Genomic DNA, 21141 nt, shown 5'->3' on the forward strand with positions numbered 1-21141 from the left:
ATTTATTTCTCTTGTGTCGTGACTCACACAGCGGGACATGTTTTTTTTATGGCCTGTTCTAATAATTAAGATTTTGTACTACAAAAAAAAAAAAAAAAAAAAAAAAAAAGCATGGCAGCTAGCAGAAAAAAAGGAATTTAGCTGCAATTTTGCTAAATTCAGCAATTGGCCTCATGGACATCTGTCCACAACCACCAACCCAGGTCAGTACCCCAAACCAACACATTTCTCTGTTTATTGGAATACAGGACATTGACTTATAACATTATCTTTACATCAAGCATACAGTCTTCAAATCCAAAGTGCAAGAATGAAGCAAAACCGAGAAGAAAAAAGAAAAACAGTCATGATGATGTGCAGCACACAGACTATCTCTTTGTTCCAGTTTTATATTACGGAGTATATAGTATATATTTACATCTATGTCATTATGTCAATACTTTGTCATGGTTACAAAAATAAGATTACGTGACTGTGGGTGAGCGACGACACACACATGCGCACGCGCACACACACAAATTAAACACGCGCACAGCTGTACAGTCCTCATTGAGGGCAAAAATACATTTTTTTAAGTCAAAGAGAAAAAGAGGGAATTTAACCCTTATTAAAATGAAAGAAAAAACAATATAATTCTGTATAATCCCCCCCTCCCTCCGGAAAACGAGTAGACCAATCAGAATGCAGCTCGAGGGCATGATGAGAAGTGTCTGTACGGCTGCCAAGCCTTAGCGGCATTTTTTTAATTGGACGTCAAGGTAAGTACTTTTTTTTTAGACCACCTTTGCCCAATTGCTATCCACTAAACATCAAGAGTAATTACACGCTTAAATATATCGGCGTGTTGAATCCTAACATTGTTTTAAATAGGGGTACATGTATTCATATTTTTCACACTGACTCTAACCAAACACAATGCTGCTCAGCTTCTGGCGAGCAGAATTTTGAACATGATATATGGCCAAAAAATTCGAAAATCAAAACAACTATACATTTGCAACACTAGATATGCTTATAAAATAATCACATTTTTTTTTCCAAGCACAACAATCCCCCCAATCACAAGAGTTTAAAAATAGTAGGTCGACTCTAAAGTCTGCAGTGCGAGTAAAAATATGACACAATGCGTTTTTTTTTTTTACCATTTGACTGTGGTGTTTTTTTTCACAAATTATTGAACCATTCAGTGCGTATTATGGTAACCATGCCAACCACATCACAAAGGTTTTTCAAGGCATTGAGTCCTTAATGGGGAATGCTTGATCTACCGCTTACGTCTATTACACAAGCTACGAAGATGACATGAATGGATACCAAAGGGTTACTAGCTCACCAACCCAGCAAAACCAAAAAAAAAAAAAAAAAAAAATCAATGATATCTATGTATTGTAATGTGATTAAGATTTTTTTTAGACTATAATGGAAAATATATCGTAGCGCTAAAAAAATAAATAAACTGATATTTTGTATTGCATTTGTCGTACATTACGTCAAAACTTATGTTCGATAAATAAATAAACACATAAATAAACATTATAATCACAGCTTTTGTTTGTAAGAAAATCACGTCATCACGTCACAAATCACCGGCTTGAATATGCCATGTCACAGATCAGATTTTCTTACGTTACGTCACAACTTTTCGTAAAGTCACACCATCATGAATCACTGGCTTGGACGTGGAATGTCACAGTCACGGATATGATTTGGAATTGCCCCCTCGCACAGGCAAAAATAAAATCAGGACAAATTGGCCATCGGCCAAAATTGACTAGCGACATTACTGATTTAAAAATAGAACATTAGATTACATCAACAATTTCATATTCCTAAAGTTATGTCGTCACTTAAATCGCGAAAAAATTGCTATTTAACAAATGTTATTATATGTAATTTTTTTTTGGGGGGGAGGGGGGGGGCGAGTTAAAATAGTATCCTTACCGATTTACCAAAAATGTTTCATTTCATACGGAGCGACCACATGTTACGGCATAACTTGCATCTTTCGGAAAATCAAGTGATCACTTATCACTGGCTCGGACGTGAAATTTCACATACATAGATACTGTTCCGCCCCACATGCAAAAATAAAAGAGATTGCAATTGTTCGCTCATTTTGGTATCTGAACCCCATTTTACACAACATGCTGAGACACTGCAGTCCCAAATCAAAAAGAAATACAAACATAAAAACACAAACAAAGGGATTGCAAACCCAACTTTTTTTTTTTTTTAAAGCAATGGAGGATGTTGAATAGGTGCCAAACACCTTCTTTTGATCTACTTTATTGATCGCTAACAAATATAATGCACACATTTTATTTTTTTAGAGAAAATTCTATCTACTGGGGCGGACGTTCACAAAGTACAGCAACGGACATAAAGTGGGATGGTGGAGTGGAGGGTGGGGGGGGTGACTACCACACGGATGCAGAGTTGAAACTATGCCGCAGGCCGCCCGGTGCTTTATTGTTGCATTAAGCAGTTTACAGCAGGCTGGGTTCAATCGGGTCGTTTCGGGGAAGAGATGTTTTCATTTGTTGATTTCTTACGTGGCCGTGACTGCGTTACAGCGACGAGCAGCAGGTGGCGCTCTAGTGCGGCAGGGGCACCAGGATGTCCACGTAGTTGATGGGGAAGAAGCCCGAGTTGCCGTGCAGCATCCCCTCGTACCAGTTGTCGTCGATCTTGTTGGTCAAGGTGATGATGTCACCCTCCTTGAAGCCTAGCTCGCCCTCGTTTTCTGGGTCGAAGTCGTAGAGGGCGCGGCAGCACGGCTGGTCCATGGGGGCTGGCGGAAAAAAAAAAAAGTTTGTTGGAAAAAGGAAAGTAAATGACCCACAAAACATTGACAACCCCTGCGACCAGCAGGGCTCACCTGGGGACCGAGCTGACGGTGTGAAGAGAGGCAACAGGATACGATGCGAAGCCAAAGAGAAAGACAAAGATTGAAAATGTTAGTCGGAAGGTTTTCACAATTCCAATTCGACACATGGAAAGGTGTTTCATGTTTTAGGAAAGGTGCAGTTTGACATTTTGGTCATCAAAGGCGGAGCCCCTACTAGGCTAAGCTAACCGGGAGCATGCTTAACAAATAAATAAACCCTAACCCTATCACCCTAACCCTAACCCCAACCCTAATCCCTAACCCTAAACCCTAACCCTTAACCCCAACCCTAACCCCAACCCCTAACCCTAACCCCAGCTCTAACCCTAGCTCTAACCCTAACCCTCGCACTAGCTCTAACCCTAACCCTAGACCCCAGACCCTAACCCCAGACCCTAACCCTAACCCCAGACCCTAACCCCAGACCCTAAACCCTAACCCAGACCCTTGAAAGTCCTTGAAAGTCCTTGAAAGTCCTGGAAACACATGGAAACCCATTGGAAAACCCTAACCCCTGGAAACCTCCTGGAAACCCTTTGGAAAACCCTAACCCCTGGAACCCCCCTGGAAACCCTTTGGAAAACTCTAACCCCTTGGAAACCCTAACCCTAACCCCAGACCCTCTAACCCTAGCCCTAACCTTAGCCCTAACCCTAGAACTAACCCTAGCCCTAACCCTAGCTCTGACCCTAACCCTAGCTCTAACCCTAGCTCAAACCCTGACCCTAGCTCTAACCCTAACCCAAGCTGTAACTCTAACCCTAAGCCTAGCTCTAACCCTAGCTCTAACCCTAACCCTCACACTAGCTCTAACCCTAACCCTAGACCCCAGACCCTAACCCTCTAACCCTAGCCCTAACCCCTAACACCAACCCTAACCCAACCCCAACCCTAACCCTACCTCTAACCCTAACCCTACCTCTTACCCTAACCCTACCTCTAACCCCAGACCCTAACCCCAGACCCTAAACCCTAACCCAGACCCTAACCCCAGACCCCTGACCCTGGAAAGTCCTTGAAAGAACTCTAAAGTTCTTGAAAGTCCTTGAAAGACCTGGAAACCCCTGGAAACCCATTGGAAAACCCTAACCCCTGGAAACCCCCTGGAAACCCTTTGGAAAACCCTAACCCCTGGAAACCCTTTGGAAAACTCTAACCCCTTGGAAACCCTAACCCTAACCCCAGACCCTAACCCTCTAACCCTAGCCCTAACCCCAACCCTAATCCTAACCCCAACCCTAACCCAAGCTGTAACTCTAACCCTAAGCCTAGCTCTAACCCTAGCTCTAACCCTAACCCTCGCACTAGCTCTAACCCTAACCCTAGACCCCAGACCCTAACCCAACCCTAACCCTAACCCAAGCTGTAACTCTAACCCAAGCCTAGCTCTAACCCTAACCCTCGCACTAGCTCTAACCCTAACCCTAGACCCCAGACCCTAACCCTAACCCCAGACCCGAACCCTAACCCCAGACCCTAACCCTAGACCCTAACCCCAGACCCTAACCCCAGACCCTGACCCCAGACCCTAAACCCTAACCCCAGACCCTAACCCCAGACCCTGGAAAGTCCTTGAAAGCCCTTGAAAGACCTGGAAACCCCTGGAAACCCATTGGAAAACCCTAACCCCTGGAAACCGCCTGGAAACCCTTTGGAAAACCCTAACCCCTGGAAACCCCCTGGAAACCCTTTGGAAAACTCTAACCCCTTGGAAACCCTAACCCCAGACCCTAACCCTCTAACCCTAGCCCTAACCCTAACCCTAACCCAAGCTGTAACTCTAACCCTAAGCCTAGCTCTAACCCTAGCTCTAACCCTAAACCTCGCACTAGCTCTAACCCTAACCCTAGACCCCAGACCCTAACCCCTAACCCAACCCTAACCCAAGCTGTAACTCTAACCCTAAGCCTAGCTCTAACCCTAGCTCTAACCCTAACCCTCGCACTAGCTCTAACCCTAACCCTAGACCCCAGACCCTAACCCTAACCCCAGACCCTAACCCTACCTCTTACCCTACCTCTTACCCTAACCCCAGACCCTAACCCTAACCCCAGACCCTAACCCCAGACCCTAAACCCTAACCCCAGACCCTAACCCCAGACCCTGGAAAATCCTTGAAAATCATTGAAAGTCCTTGAAAGTCCTGGAAAGTCCTTGAAAGTCCTTGAAAGTCCTTGAAAGTCCTGGAAACACATGGAAACCCATTGGAAAACACTAACCCCTGGAAACCTCCTGGAAACCCTTTGGAAAACCCTAACCCCTGGAACCCCCCTGGAAACCCTTTGGAAAACTCTAACCCCTTGGAAACCCTAACCCTAACCCCAGACCCTAACCCTCTAACCCTCTAACCCTAACCCCAACCCTAACCCAAGCTGTAACTCTAACCCTAAGCCTAGCTCTAACCCTAGCTCTAACCCTAACCCTCGCACTAGCTCTAACCCTAACCCTAGACCCCAGACCCTAACCCTAACCATAACCCTAACCACTAACCCTAACCCTAACCCCAACCCCAACACTAGCCCAACCCTAACCCTAACCCTAACCCCCCTAACCCTAACCCTAACCCCAACACTAACCCAACCCTAACCCAAACTGGAACTCTAACCCTAAGCCTAGCTCTAACCCTAGCTCTAACCCTAACCCTCGCACTAGCTCTAACCCTAACCATAACCCTAGACCCCAGACCCTAACCCTAACCCCAGACCCCAGACCCTAACCCCAGACCCTAACCCCAGACCCTAAACCTTAACCCCAGACCCTAAACCTTAACCCCAGACCCTAACCCAGACCCCAAACCCTAACCCCAGACCCCAGACCCTGGAAAGTCCTTGAAAGTCCTTGAAAGTCCTTGAAAGTCCTTGAAAGTCCTGGAAAGTCCTGGAAACCCCTGGAAACCCCTGGAAACCACTGGAAACCCATTGGAAAACCCTAACCCCTGGAAACCCCCTGGAAACCCTTTGGAAAACCCTAACCCCTGGAAACCCCCTGGAAACCCTTTGGAAAACTCTAACCCCTTGGAAACCCTAACCCTAACCCCAGACCCTAACCCTCTAACCCTAGCCCTAACCCCAACCCTAACCCTAACCCAAGCTCTAACTCTAACCCTAAGCCTAGCTCTAACCCTAACCCTCGCACTAGCTCTAACCCTAACCCTAGACCCCAGACCCTAACCCTAACCCAAGCTGTAACTCTAACCCTAAGCCTAGCTCTAACCCTAGCTCTAACCCTAACCCTCGCACTAGCTCTAACCCTAACCCTAACCCTAACCCTAGACCCCAGACCCTAACCCCAGACCCTAACCCCAGACCCTAACCCCAGACCCTAACCCCAGACCCTAACCCTAACCCCAGACCCTAACCCCAGACCCTAAACCCTAACCCCAGACCCTAACCCCAGACCCTGAAAAATCCTTGAAAATCCTTGAAAATCCTTGAAAGTCCTTGAAAGTCCTTGAAAGTCCTTGGAAGTCCTTGGAAGTCCTTGGAAGTCCTGGAAACACATGGAAACCCATTGGAAAACCCTAACCCCTGGAAACCTCCTGGAAACCCTTTGGAAAACCCTAACCCCTGGAACCCCCCTGGAAACCCTTTGGAAAACTCTAACCCCTTGGAAACCCTAACCCCAGACCCTAATCCTCTAACCCTAGCCCTAACCTTAGCCCTAACCCTAACCCTAGAACTAACCCTAGCCCTAACCCTAGCTCTAACCCTAACCCTAGCTCTAACCCTAACCCTAGCTCAAACCCCAACCCCAACCCTAACCCTAACCCAAGCTGTAACTCTAACCCTAAGCCTAGCTCTAACCCTAGCTCTAACCCTAACCCTCACACTAGCTCTAACCCTAACCCTAGACCCCAGACCCTAACCCTAACCACTAACCCTAACCCTAACCCCAACCCCAACACTAGCCCAACCCTAACCCTAACCCCCCTAACCCTAACCCTAACCCTAACCCCAACACTAACCCAACCCTAACCCTAACCCAAACTGGAACTCTAACCCTAAGCCTAGCTCTAACCCTAGCTCTAACTCTAACCCTCGCACTAGCTCTAACCCTAACCCTAGACCCCAGACCCTAACCCCAGACCCTAACCCTAACCCCAGACCCTAACCCCAGACCCTAACCCCAGACCCTAAACCTTAACCCCAGACCCTAACCCAGACCCCAAACCCTAACCCCAGACCCCAGACCCCAGACCCTGGAAAGTCCTTGAAAGTCCTTGAAAATCCTTGAAAGTCCTTGAAAATCTTTGAAAGTCCTTGAAAATCCTGGAAAGTCCTGGAAAGTCCTGGAAACCCCTGGAAACCCCTGGAAACCCTTTGGAAAACTCTAACCCCTTGGAAACCCTAACCCTAACCCCAGACCCTAACCCTCTAACCCTAGCCCTAACCCCAACCCTAACCCCAACCCTAACCCAAGCTCTAACTCTAACCCTAAGCCTAGCTCTAACCCTAACCCTCGCACTAGCTCTAACCCTAACCCTAGACCCCAGACCCTAACCCTAACCCAAACTGTAACTCTAACCCTAAGCCTAGCTCTAACCCTAGCTCTAACCCTAACCCTCGCACTAGCTCTAACCCTAACCCTAGACCCCAGACCCTAACCCTAACCACTAACCCTAACCCCAACCCCAACACTAGCCCAACCCTAACCCTAACCCCCCTAACCCTAACCCTAACCCTAACCCCAACACTAACCCAACCCTAACCCTAACCCAAACTGGAACTCTAACCCTAAGCCTAGCTCTAACCCTAGCTCTAACCCTAACCCTCGCACTAGCTCTAACCCTAACCCTAACCCTAGACCCCAGACCCTAACCCCAGACCCTAACCCTAACCCCAGACCCTAACCCCAGACCCTAACCCCAGACCCTAAACCTTAACCCCAGACCCTAACCCAGACCCCAAACCCTAACCCCAGACCCCAGACCCTGGAAAGTCCTTGAAAGTCCTTGAAAGTCCTTGAAAATCCTTGAAAGTCCTTGAAAATCCTTGAAAGTCCTTGAAAGTCCTGGAAAGTCCTGGAAACCCCTGGAAACCCCTGGAAACCACTGGAAACCCATTGGAAAACCCTAACCCCTGGAAACCCCCTGGAAACCCTTTGGAAAACCCTAACCCCTGGAAACCCCCTGGAAACCCTTTGGAAAACTCTAACCCCTTGGAAACCCTAACCCTAACCCCAGACCCTAACCCTCTAACCCTAGCCCTAACCCCAACCCTAACCCTAACCCAAGCTCTAACTCTAACCCTAAGCCTAGCTCTAACCCTAACCCTCGCACTAGCTCTAACCCTAACCCTAGACCCCAGACCCTAACCCTAACCATAACCCTAACCACTAACCCTAACCCTAACCCCAACCCCAACACTAGCCCAACCCTAACCCTAACCCCCCTAACCCTAACCCTAACCCCAACACTAACCCAACCCTAACCCAAACTGGAACTCTAACCCTAAGCCTAGCTCTAACCCTAGCTCTAACCCTAACCCTCGCACTAGCTCTAACCCTAACCATAACCCTAGACCCCAGACCCTAACCCTAACCCCAGACCCTAACCCCAGACCCTAACCCCAGACCCTAAACCTTAACCCCAGACCCTAACCCAGACCCTAACCCCAGACCCTGGAAAGTCCTTGAAAGTCCTTGAAAGTCCTTGAAAGACCTGGAAACCCCTGGAAACCCCTGGAAACCCATTGGAAAACCCTAACCCCTGGAAACCCCCTGGAAACCCTTTGGAAAACCCTAACCCCTGGAAACCCCCTGGAAACCCTTTGGAAAACTCTAACCCCTTGGAAACCCTAACCCTAACCCCAGACCCTAACCCTCTAACCCTAGCCCTAACCCTAACCTAACCCCAACCCTAACCCAAGCTGTAACTCTAACCCTAAGCCTAGCTCTAACCCTAGCTCTAACCCTAACCCTCGCACTAGCTCTAACCCTAACCCTAGACCCCAGACCCTAACCCCAGACCCTAACCCTAACCCCAGACCCTAACCCTAGACCCTAACCTCAGACCCTAACCCCAGACCCCAGACCCTAACCCCAGACCCCTGACCCTGGAAAGTCCTTGAAAGTCATTGAAAGTCCTTGAAAGACCTGGAAACCCCTGGAAACCCATTGGCAAACCCTAACCCCTGGAAAACCCCTTGAAACCCTTTGGAAAACCCTAACCCCTGGAAACCCCCTGGAAACCCTTTGGAAAACTCTAACCCCTTGGAAACCCTAACCCTAACCCCAGACCCCCTAACCCTAACCCCAACCCTAACCCTAACCCAAGCTGTAACTCTAACCCTAAGCCTAGCTCTAACCCTAGCTCTAACCCTAACCCTCGCACTAGCTCTAACCCTAACCCTAGACCCCAGACCCTAACCCTAACCCCAGACCCTGGAAAGTCCTTGAAAGTCCTTGAAACCCATTGGAAAACCCTAACCCCTGGAAACCTTCTGGAAACCCTTTGGAAAACTCTAACCCCTGGAAACCCCCTGGAAACCCTTTGGAAAACTCTAACCCCTTGGAAACCCTAACCCTAACCCCAGACCCTAACCCTCTAACCCTAGCCCTAACCCTAGAAGATGGATGGAGGAATGAGCGGAAAGAAGGAACGTCAATGAGCAAAAAGAGCTAAGGCGCTTTCGGAACATAAAAAGTTGAAGCAAGGATGGAGGAGATGACGCGGAACCTTCTGCTTTGTCTCACCTGGAGACCTGGCTGCAAACGGCAAGCGGAGGAGAAAAAGGGAAGCAAAAGACAGAAAGTCAGTAGAAGTGGAGGTCAAGTGAAGCGGCAAGTGGACGCCGCCGCGTGTGACCTAAGAAGGCTCACCTGGTGACCTTGCTCCTGGATGAGTCAACAAAAAAAAGAAGGGGGGATAGATAAAAAAAAAAAATTTGGTGGGTAAGAAAAACACTGAGAAAGAAGCTTCTTGGGGGAATAGTCAACTGAGTCCACACAAATAGTTTTTGTGGTATCTATTCTGAGCCATTTTTTTACAAAGTTTTGGTTGCGCACTCACCCGGAGAACGAGCGCCGTGGATGCCACCGTTGTGGTTCTCGCTGACGGAGGAGAAGTCCAGAGTGGTGCGAGGCTTGTGGACGTACTCTTTGCGGGGCTTGTGAGAACAATCTTTTATCCTGCACAACAAAAACTGGCTTTTAAAACATTTGACAAAAAAAACCCCCAAAATTTGAACAATTTATTCAAATTTGGACGCACTGACCGTTCGTCGATTTTACCGGACAGCTGCGTGAGGATCTCGGACGCCCGGGTGTGATACTCCACCTGAGCGTGGACGAGCGCCGACAGCTGACTCACCTGCTCGATCTGTCGAGGCAAAAAAAAGTTTTTCAACGATTGGTGTCTCCAAATGTTGTGGTGATTTTGCCGCCAAAAACGAACGTTAGATTTTGTGCTCCCTCAATTTTGCCGGGCTCACGCTTACGTCGCTCTCCAGCAGGTTGAACATGCTGAGCTCGGCGATGTCCTTGGATTCGTCAAACTTCTCCAGCGCTTGCTTGAGCTCGTCTTCCGTCACTTTGCCCTGCCGCTTCTTCTTGTAGTCAAAGTCCAGACGTCGGCCCTGCATCTTCTTCAGGTGATGCTGCGAAACACCACACGAACCGATCAGCCGAGTCCCTCGCCTGAGTTTCCGAGAAACCCACCTGGATCTCCTTGAGGTCTTTCTCGTGAAGGTTCTGCAGCGGGTCGATGAAGTTCTGCTTGACTTCCATGTCCAGGGCGTCTTTAACCTCGGCGAGCTCACGCATGCACTCGCCGGCGTCGATCAGAGCCAGGCCTGGAGGAAGACGAGAACTTTCAATGTGTCATTATTTTCGTGTTAAAAAAGAAAAATGGCGTCAGCCACTCACCAAAATTGGACTCTTCGCCGAGCTCGCGACCGAAACGCTGCATGGACTCTCCCAAGATGGCTTCTGTCTGAGTGTACCCGGGTCCCTTCTCCTGACCACGCATGCGAGACATGGAGTTCATCATGCTCATCTTGGCTCTGGTGGCTGACCAGTCCCCAAAAAACAACAACATTCATTTTAGTGCATGAAATTTGAGGTCCTTCAAAAATGATCTTGAAGTAAAACTTTGAGACGAATGAGTGACGATTAAGATTTGAAACCAGCTCATCTGGGCCTTGTCACCTGGGTTGGGCTGCAGGTACTCCGTCGTCTTGGTCATGATGTCCATGACCGCCCGGGTGGTTGCATCCACCTTCTGTATAATTTCAGAAAGAAATCACAATAAAATAAAAATTACACTTAATGCAAATATTGATGTATTGCTTGATAGAGTTTTGTCTCGCCTTTTCCATTTCCATAAAGTCCTCATCGAGCTTCGTTCCCTCAGCTCCGCCCACTTTCTCACTCACTTTCTGCAAAAGAAACACAACACGATTTAATTTCCCATCTATTATTACTTAGATATGATTTTTTCTTCTTCCATATGTGTTTAAGCATCAATGTCAATCAACTGCTGCCTTGGAAACTGGAGCTGGATCTTGGCAAGTCGCCTGGAGGGGGCAGCGACGATCTGACACAATGAGGACACACTGCCAGCAGAGGATTGAATGAGATGGATGGTGACAAAAAGAATTCAGGTAACATTACCATGAGCGACTGAAGAAAAAAAAAAAAAAATCATTTAAATTATATATAAATTTAATTAATATTTAATTTATTCATTGTTATTTAATACATGTAAATGTAATTAAATAATTTTAATAAATTTAAATAATTTAAAACTTGAACACAATTCCCCAGTATACTGCTGACTACAAAAATGTAATAAAATTAGATTAATAAAAAAAAGTGATTTGTGACAGTGACGGGTGGATGAATGTATGGCGGCAGGGAGGGAGGTTATGATGTTAAGCCTGTGACAGCAGTTTAGACTTCCTGAGGATTTGTGTGCTCTATGAGTCATTTCAGCAAAAGACACACACATACACACACACACACTCACACTGGAGTCTACATCCATTTGCACATCACTACGACTTCTCCTATCCGCCTAGGTTGCCGTGGAGACGGTTATCTTCCCCGCGCCGGGCTGGTCAAGGTACACACGATAATAGCCACGTCTTCTCTTTATGCGAATGGAGGACTTGAGGGAAATACGTGCTTTGCCAATCAGCACTCCAGCTGCTGAATATCGCATTTGCATGGAGAGTGTGCATATTTAACGCACGCTGGTTAGATAAGGGAGAAAAGGATATGTTACGACATCAAGCACAAATAGGCCTGATTGAGACGGATCATAATTGTGGAGTAGGACACAAAAGGCAAATTATGCCGTCTTTAGGTTTGTGATCAATCAGGAATTGTGATGGAAACTCAGCAGTGGCTTTAGAAACGATGTTTAAAAAAAGGATGAATTATTTATGAGGAAAGTATGAAAAACCTGCATTATAGTAAAAAATATTTAAATAAATGAGAGGCATTTTCCAAAACAAAGTGAACAATTAAGCAATTGAACAATTGATTTTTAATTTTAAAAAAAATTGTATAGTAAAAAAAAAGTTGTGTGAATTCAAAATTTCAAGGCAACAAACTTAAATAAAAATTCAAATTGGGTAAAATAATTCATGTTTTGTTCATGTGAAAATTTAAAGTTGTCCCAATTTAAGTTTTGACCTTGCTTTAGAATTTTTGCTCACTAAACGGCTTAGGTTGGCATCGTCAACTTCATCCTCCCAAAGTTCTGCGGCGAGGGAAAAGCTCCAGGCGTCACATCTTTTCTGCACCTGGCACCCACGCCAACCAATCAGACGGGATTAAATGCTCCAAATGTAGCCAGGATGCGCTGCAAGCGAGCAGGCGGCGACCTCACTGGCTCTCTCCACCCAGAATCATCAGCCAACGCTATTTACCGCTCACTCATTCCAAAAGGAGACCAAGCGGCAGTGGCCGGAGGACACATGACCCACTGATTAGGAAAAGAAGAACGCCAAATAATTATTTTGCCTGATGACTAGAATTTTCTCCCACATTCCAACAACTCTATTTTCCAAATCATTTTTTTTTTTAAATTTATGGGTTTCGCAGTAAATTTTTTTTTTTTTTACAGTTTGGAAACCCCTCTTGTTTGATTTGGGTGTAATTCCACTCTCAGCCACTGGAAGGCAGCAGTCTATTTTGTTTGCACATTTGGCCTCTTTTTTGACCATCCGGCAAGCTTTTTTGCCGCACCTATTTTAGCATTAGGGTGGCCTCACATGGCTACCAATGTGAGTACACTCCCCCTGGCCCCATCCACTGGCGCCCCTCCCCTTCCTGCTCAGAGCTTTAATCGGAGCCTTCCTGCCTTTAAATACACAGCCGGTGTGGAAGAGGCAGATTAAAAAAGACAGGAGTGATTAGCGAGGCTATTCCGGGGGACAGGTGACTGCAGGAAAAAAAACGGAGTCCTTTTCCATCCATCTTAAAACGCCTTCTAATGTAATCAACCGCATGGGGGCCCTGATTGGACAATAGTTCCACAGAAGTGATTAAGTCGAGTTACAAAGAGAGAGAAGGCCTTCAAACGCAAGTGGACCAGAGGCACAGCAATGAATCGACAACAAATCGATTATCATATGAATTTACAACTATTATGACATTTGTTGTCCTCTGAAAATTTCAATGGGCACCCAAAATGACTTTGGCCGAGATATTTATCAACCAGGAAAATCTCCATTTGCCAGTGACCAAACGGCTAACCGCTAACAGTGGCTAACCGCCGATTCTTCAGAGAGGAAACATTTGTTCGCCGATTACGGTTTCATAGAACCAAGGGAAATCCTTTTGTCCTTTGTAAATCCCCAAGCCCAACGCCAACAGGCAGTCCGTTTTTAGGATGATGCTAATCCATCCCGACTCCCTATCGGCACCCGGAGGGATGTTTCAACTGTACACTCTGGCTATTTTTCAAATAAGTCAAATGAGTCATACTCTTTCTCATATGAATTATTGGTCAAGTTTACCTCTGTCAAGGTTTTAAGTGGCAACTGATTCCACAAAATTCAATTTTGACAGCAAAAATTAGTGATTATAACGGAAGATCGCCTTTAATCTCAAATCAACAAGACTACTTATTTTCCACGATGACATAAACGCTTCATCCCGTTGTCCACATGGACTGACCTTCGTGCTTCTAGTGCGTGTTTGTCACGTGACGCCAAAGCCTCCACTTATGTAACGACGGCCGTGAGAACGCCGCCTCAGAGCCCAGCGCCCTCACCGTCCCTGTGGCGCTCCGTTCCGTCGGCGGGGGAGGCGACCAGCTGGCACCCTACGAGTGTATGTGTGCTCAACGATGATGATGATGGGGATGAGCAAGCTCGCACATGATCGAGTTTTTACTAAAGCACGGCCCTGATTTAATATTACAGTCACGGTTCCAAAAGATCCAAAGCACACAAGAAGTCGATGCCTGTGCCAAACGGGAGGACTAAAATAAAGCAAGAAAAACAGGCTGCCTGTGGACTCCCTAAGCGCATTCCACATTTAACAGAGTGTAGCCGCAACGACGGTGTTTGGTTTGCAAGAAGATTCATTATCACGCCTGATGAAGATGAATTGCGGGAGCTTCAAGAGAGCCACGCGGCAATACGCCCGGAGGACATAAAGCAGCCGCGTTCATACTCGGATCGATAAAGACAAAAAAGAAAAACAAATTGTTCTTCACTGCAGACGTTCGATCGGAGCGCGACGATGCTTTGGCAAAATAATAAAGAGCAATGCCTCTTGGAGCTCGGTGACCTAATAAAAGGTAAAATATGGAACGCCTCTCTCGAGTTTTTTTAAAGAGTGTTGGCTGTTCAGCATCTTAATGCGAAACATCGACGTGTTAAAACAAACACGGAAAATGACGAAAAGACGTGAACCTGGCACCGAACGACCGAGAGGCTTGTTCAACCTCACACTTGCACGGCACAATTACACTTGAGTGAGGATTGATGACTGCCTTCAAAGTGGACGTGTTTTAGGGCCATTAAATTCTGTCTACGACATGACAAAGTGGGCGCGGCCACGCGTGCCTGTTTCCCAAGATTAAGGTCGCGTAGATTCTCTGTCAATACGATGCAAAAATCACCACACTAGGATTAATGACTCAATAATCCTGGCGGAATCATCCAGTCTGCCGACCGCCGGGGAGGGGAGGAGGTCATGTTCGGCACGTGGCAGAACAAATGCCATCATCTTGTTTTTAAGCCTCCCAAAAAAAAAAAGCACAAAAAACGTGAGGTTGTATTTTCTTTCGTCTACAAATCGAGGGTGGACAAATTAAGGAATGGACCATCTGCAGCTCGACACGGCCAAGACAAATTGCTTCACATTGAGGACAAGTCGCGGCAGCTGCTTGGCAGTGACGCATCTTCTTCTCCCCATCATCGCATTTCTCTATCGATCCCATTCGACCGTTTCCCTTTCCGTAGCAACAAAAAAACAAAAACGTCCTCAAATCTATCATGATCCAATTTCACTTAATCGGTCCAAAAATTATTGATCAAGCACAAGCTATCTCCAATTATCTATTTTACATCTATGCCAGCAACATATAGGCAGAACAATGAAATGCTCTTCCACTAGCTGGCAGTCAGTCAGTAGAAAACTACACCAAGCCACATGGCAAGCTTAAGTTCCTGACCTCTACTTGACCGACTGTTAAAGTTCAACCATGCCAATATGACCTGCAAGGTCTCCGAGGCTGTAAAGCGCACGTACGTCGTGACATATGCTCCTATAAAATCGTGACCTTCAGTGAATGAACTCAGCCTATCAACAAGACGGAATGAGGATTGAAAAAAGTGTCAAGCCGGCGTCATTTAATTAAGTAACAATGGCGCCGCTGACCTCAAGGGGGTTGATGACCATTCTCAGGGTCCTTAATGACGCAATGAAACCTCAGAAGCTCTCTGAGGTCATCCATCGACAAAAACATTTTTTACATTCTATGTTGTTGTTAGATGAAGAGTTTGAATAAAGTACCACCGTCTTTCCATTTCTGTTAATGATCGAAACAAAGTGGAAGCCAAGAATTTCCCTCTCGGTGCCTCAAGCATCAATTCACTCCTCTCTGCAGAAATGGATGCCCCGGAATGTTCCACGCACTGAATAAAACATCAGCCGTGGCCCGCATACTGATGCTGAGAGACGGGAGGGAGGACGGCAGAGAAAGGCGCATCTTCGCTTCAGCGTCACTCTGCGAAAAAAAACGCCTCATTTCATTTCGACTTCAAAAATGAAGCGATGAAGCGTGCGCACCGGCGCTCCCGTTGCGACCGGCTAAAAATAGGTCGGTGACGGACAGCGTCCGTCTGCTGTTAACCTCCCGGGAACGAATAATGCGCCAGGGAACAACCTTGCACTTTTGGAATCATTTCGACGCAAAAGTTAAGGAAGTCTCACACACAGGAAACACAAAGTCGGCCATTTTGCTTTGAAAACAGACTTGTCTGAAAAAATTATGAATCATTTTTGAATATTCCCCTTCTGAAGACTGTTTTGCTTAGCAACAAGAACATTGGTAGGCATTTAAAAATTCAGTAGTCTCATGAGTCTAGACCAGAGAACAAAGAGGAAGTCCGTCATTTTGTTTTGAAGCCTTCATGGTGGTTCCCTTATCAGAATTGTTCACAGTTTCCAGTTCTGAGAAGGACACTTTCAAAAAGGTTAGGCAAGTCTATATTGAGTCCACCTCATGTTTTTCGTCCTTCAAGTAGAGCAGCACGACTGTACTCAGAAGACCGGCGCCTGGAAGTGCTGCAGTATTGATCGGTTAGCAGAAACAGTAGCGCTGTGTGTAAACAAGACTTTAAATCAAAAGCCTGAGTGCGATGCAGGAAAAAAAAAAGTCCCCAAAAACAATTTCGGTCAAATGAAGACTTCACAGAAGAGAAGCAAGAAAAGAGGTGGAAGTGCTGGAGATGAACCGAAAGCCATCTCGTTATCAAGCTGGGTGTGAGCGAGAGAGCATTAGCGTGACGAGGCTTTGTCCTCTGACATGTGAGAACTGCAGACACGATTAACTTGATCATTTCCATGACATGACCACAATAAAAGCACTTTGGATGAAGATCGTACAAGAAAGTGTCACCACGGGTTCATCATTATGTTAGCAATTAGCATTCGCTCTTTGCGTGACGTTTAGACAATAACCTGAAAAGGGCCAAATATCGGATGATATAAACGCCAAGCCGATTAATCGGTTTCACGTCTGACGTATAACGTGAAGCTTCAGTATCACAGTAGGATTTAACTCGCTGGCTTCTCTGGACCCCCCCCCATCCTCGGGAAACGCCCCCCTGCGCCGCTCCCCCACAATCCTCCCCCATCTGTTATCTCCCAGCCGGATGGACTTTCCGTTGTACTGCCGTGCTCCTCGCCGAGCATCCAGGCGGCATGACTCACCCACTCGCAATCTGCTCCCCCTCGAGGACTCCCCCCCCCCCCCCCCTTACCCATACCTGTCTTACTATTCCTGCACTTACACACACATCCTGCCAAACAATCACTCTTAATGGATGAACGGAAGGCTGCGAGCAATGCCATCATTCACAACAACTTTGGACACACACACACACATGCAATGACAATGAGCTTGTATGTATGCTGCTTGCACACACACATACACACACACAAGAATCAGATGAGGAAAAACTGCAGCTCCATGCAAAAAAAAAAAAACATCAGAGGGAACTGAGGCGTTCTAAGAGAGGAACGTCTGCTCCGAGGCAAAGTTGGGGTGCATGGCAAAATCTTTCACACACACTTTTCTTCGCTTCTACTTGTGTTAAATTCATTAGCTTGACTGCAGTTTTCTCTCCCTTCGCACTCCTTTTGCAAAATGGCCGCGGCGTCCTTGAGTCCCCCGAGAGAGACGTCGTGACACCGACGTGATCGCAAAAATAAACGGGGAGGTGGAGGTGAACGTGCGCCTCGCTTAAGACCTTTAGCGTGACTTGACGTAAAGCTACCAAGCTAGTTAGCGACGAGCAGACGCGCAGCGCTAAGGTCACTGCAGCATTTCTGGGACCGGCCATCTGTTCCCGGCTCGGCGTAAGCCAGTTTCTGTGTGGCTTTCATTAGTTTGATTTCAAGTGGAAGTGCCAAATAACTTGAACGAGAATCAATGCCTTTTACATTAGTCGGATAAAGCAGCCTGGCTTCTTTGGGGCCTTTACATTTGATTAGCTGACATAAATGAAGCGTTGCTATTAATCAATTATCACGATTAGCAGGACCTAAATGACTGAAGTCAAATGACATTCACTGGCAATGGAGTAATGTGCCATTAGTGCAGATATGCATCTGATCAATGTTTTATCTCTTGATTATCACATTCGTGTGTGTGTGTGTGTGTGTCGGCTATGTGTGTGTGTGTAGTCTGATTATGTCTGGGTCATGGCAGGGGAGCAGAGAGTTGGTGGGGGTCTTTTGTCTAAATGGGGTTAGTTGGACAAATCTATGGGTAGATGACAGCTTGCTAGCTAGCCTGACCAGCTAGCTAGCAAGATGGCTCGTTTGATATATGGATGGATAGCTAGCTAGTTTTCTCCATCATTGATTTGACCTATAAACTGTACAACTCAATTGAGGAATAAATTAGAAAAGGGAAGCAAAATCAATCAAGTTGATGTATTTGCAGAAGTGTGCACACCCTAAAAAAGTAGTAATGGGGCTGTGTTGACAGAATTCACCAATCACATTTAGAGGGGACCTGCGGAGAACACCTGTTAACATTTAAATCTAATTCCTCCTTCCTCCAAAATTACATTTTCTGTAGAATTATTGAATAAAGATTTCATATGGCAAATGTGTGACAGGGAGTAAGAAAGTAAAAAGCCGAAACACAGTGCTTCGTAGAATTATAGCCTTACACACACACACACACACACACACACACACACACACACACACACACACACACGAGTCCTTGAGAAATGCAGCCAACAGGCGACAATAAAACAATGGCACTCTAACAACTTGATCTTGGTCCAGTGCGGCAAAATGAGCTAATGATTAACAAACTCCCGGACAGGAGCAGCTTTTCTCTCTCTTTTCTATTTAACGCTTCTGCTAATGATGTTTTAAGTGTTATTTGCTTCACGTCACCTCTTCAAGCATCTCGCTGGCGCATAAACAACAACATAAACAACTCACAAGCAGACTAGGGCGCCAACAAGATGTTAATTGAGAAAACCAAGCTTTGACCTCATACAAATCTTGTAACAACAATGTGATCCGACTGAATTCCAAAGCAAACTTACAATTTTGCATAGTTATCAAAATATAAATAAATTCAAGTAACCCTCTAAATTCTCTCGACAACAAATGTTCCAAATTCCAAAAGTCTGACACGTCATGATGTCGTCACAAGAAAGCGGTTGTATAACGATGTGGAATCGAACGAGCGTGGTGACGCATTCCGATGGTGAGTGAAGGGAAGGCGGGCGGGCGGGCGCCGTCCATGACTCAGCCGGGCTACTGGTGACCTGCACAAGACTATCGGAGGCCTTTTTTGAATGTGCTGTCACCGGCACGCTAACTCAGTGCTCGCAGCTGACAACGATTTTACTGATATTTTATGATAGCGTGGATGACCCGGACTGTCAAGACACATATGAGATACTCGATAACCTTCGGTCAGGACAGACGAGAGACGATTTCCCTTGCAGTGAATTCAAATGTTTGTTTTTTTTAAACATTTAAAAAACTCAATATGTGTGACTCTGACACTTTTTCTCATATACCTTGTTATTTTATGAGTTATGATTGCTAGATGTTGGCAGCGAATTTAATAACAAGAAGCAGTTGGATAGATTCTGATCAATTTTTCTAAATAGTACCCCAGTGTGCTTGCTTCATGCAGTTTGTTGCCAACATCAAACTTAAACAAAATACACATTGTGTATCTAACCAAACCACATTAACTTTGTTTTACGATCCACTAGCTCAATGCTAAGACACAAACCAAAACACCATAGCTACGCTAACAAAACTAGCATCGACAAGCAAGAACCGGGTAAATGAACACAAAAGGTGCAGCAACACATGCTATAATCATACTCACACTTTTATCCTTGACTACAAACGACTAATTATATAGCAACATGGTTGCCAGAGTTTTCTTCATATAGTCTACCTGTCCGTCGTATCCTGCCCCTAGTGGCCAAGGTGCACACACCAGAAGCAGGCCAGTTGAATTAAGGGGGGACAGAATGTTATAAAAACAGTTTCATTATTTACTTTCCTGAAGTTATTTGTTATTTCTATGTAGGTGAGACACGCCTAGTTCCCCTTTATCCAACAATGTTTTATTTTAATACAATGCTACTTTTCTTTTTGGGGGGGCAACTGTATAAATATGGGGGGTGTACCTAATGAAGTGTCCGCCTGTTAATGCTTAGAGGGCGCTCAGGTCATGGCGTGCTGCAATTGAGAGGAGAGGATTTCCGGCCGGTCGCACTTAACGATTGCATAACACCCCCCATCGTGGAGTGTGCACGCACGTGCAGCAAATTAATAATAATGCTAATAAAAAATGCATTCCTTCGGCTGCTATTACCCGCCAAGCCCACGTCACGTGACGCAGAATGTCATCTGAAGGGTAGGATGGAAGACTGTTATGCGGTGCAAAGACTGGAATTCCGATTCAATCAAAGGTGAGGTGAGCTGCTGCAGCAACCAGCAGAGCCTCCACCCAATACAATTGAAAATAACACGAATGACCAAAAAACATGACATTCTGCAAGACGTTCTCACTTACCTGAGTGGCTTTGTGGAATTGCTTCTTGAGGCCCGCTACAGACATGCTTGCAGACTGCAGAGACGGCTCAGGATTCAAAGAATGGATGGAATTATTAATACGGATTATTATGCACGGCGGGCTTGGAGAACGTCGTGGCTGCCGCACGCTATCCTTGCTACGTCTTCACTTTGCTGGGGTCTCTCTGGGCTCTCCTCGGAAAGCCGATTGGACACAAATGGAGCAGGTGACCAGGCGCTGGCTTGGTGACGTCGTGACAGTAACTCCGCCCCCTCCTAACAGGACTCCTGCAAAGAATCAGTAGGCAGAGACGTGTCTCATTTTAAACAGTTATTGAGCCAAACCTAAAAAAGCGTTTGCATAATTTCTTGGTATATGTAGTGATCACACTAATTAGTTGATTCTTAATGGTAGGATAATTAGATGAAGATGGTGGTTTGAACAGCTAATCTCCTGCTTTTAAATCCCCGATTAACACATACATACTACGAGTCACGTGACG

General features: G+C 46.1%; 2 protein-coding genes across 5 annotated transcripts in view; both read right to left on the minus strand.

The window, feature by feature from the left end:
* Window positions 1-221: 221 nt before the first annotated feature.
* Window positions 222-20839, minus strand: sh3gl2a (SH3 domain containing GRB2 like 2a, endophilin A1). Of its 3 annotated transcripts, XM_049719935.1 has the most exons (12): window positions 20640-20839; window positions 11194-11262; window positions 11033-11105; window positions 10751-10894; window positions 10544-10677; window positions 10324-10482; window positions 10102-10205; window positions 9897-10015; window positions 9707-9721; window positions 9581-9592; window positions 2879-2890; window positions 222-2791 (listed from the first exon to the last, which is right to left on the minus strand). In XM_049719935.1, exons 1-12 carry the CDS (start codon window positions 20682-20684, stop codon window positions 2595-2597), a joined length of 1083 nt encoding a protein of 360 aa, XP_049575892.1. In that variant the 5' UTR covers window positions 20685-20839; the 3' UTR covers window positions 222-2594. The 3 variants fall into 3 exon arrangements, with proteins under 3 accessions (XP_049575892.1, XP_049575893.1, XP_049575894.1); XM_049719936.1 differs by lacking the exons at window positions 9581-9592; window positions 9707-9721; XM_049719937.1 differs by lacking the exons at window positions 2879-2890; window positions 9581-9592; window positions 9707-9721.
* The window catches only part of cntln (centlein, centrosomal protein), a 56847-nt gene continuing 56487 nt past the window's right edge, over window positions 20782-21141 (minus strand). For both annotated transcript variants that reach the window (XR_007481346.2, XR_011086849.1), the window contains one exon: window positions 20782-20926. The gene's annotated coding sequence lies outside the window, so the exon portion shown is untranslated. The remainder of the gene's footprint in view (window positions 20927-21141) is intronic.

This window comes from Syngnathus scovelli, chromosome 5 (assembly GCF_024217435.2).
Source record: "Syngnathus scovelli strain Florida chromosome 5, RoL_Ssco_1.2, whole genome shotgun sequence".
In the NCBI taxonomy this organism is placed as follows: domain Eukaryota; kingdom Metazoa; phylum Chordata; class Actinopteri; order Syngnathiformes; family Syngnathidae; genus Syngnathus; species Syngnathus scovelli.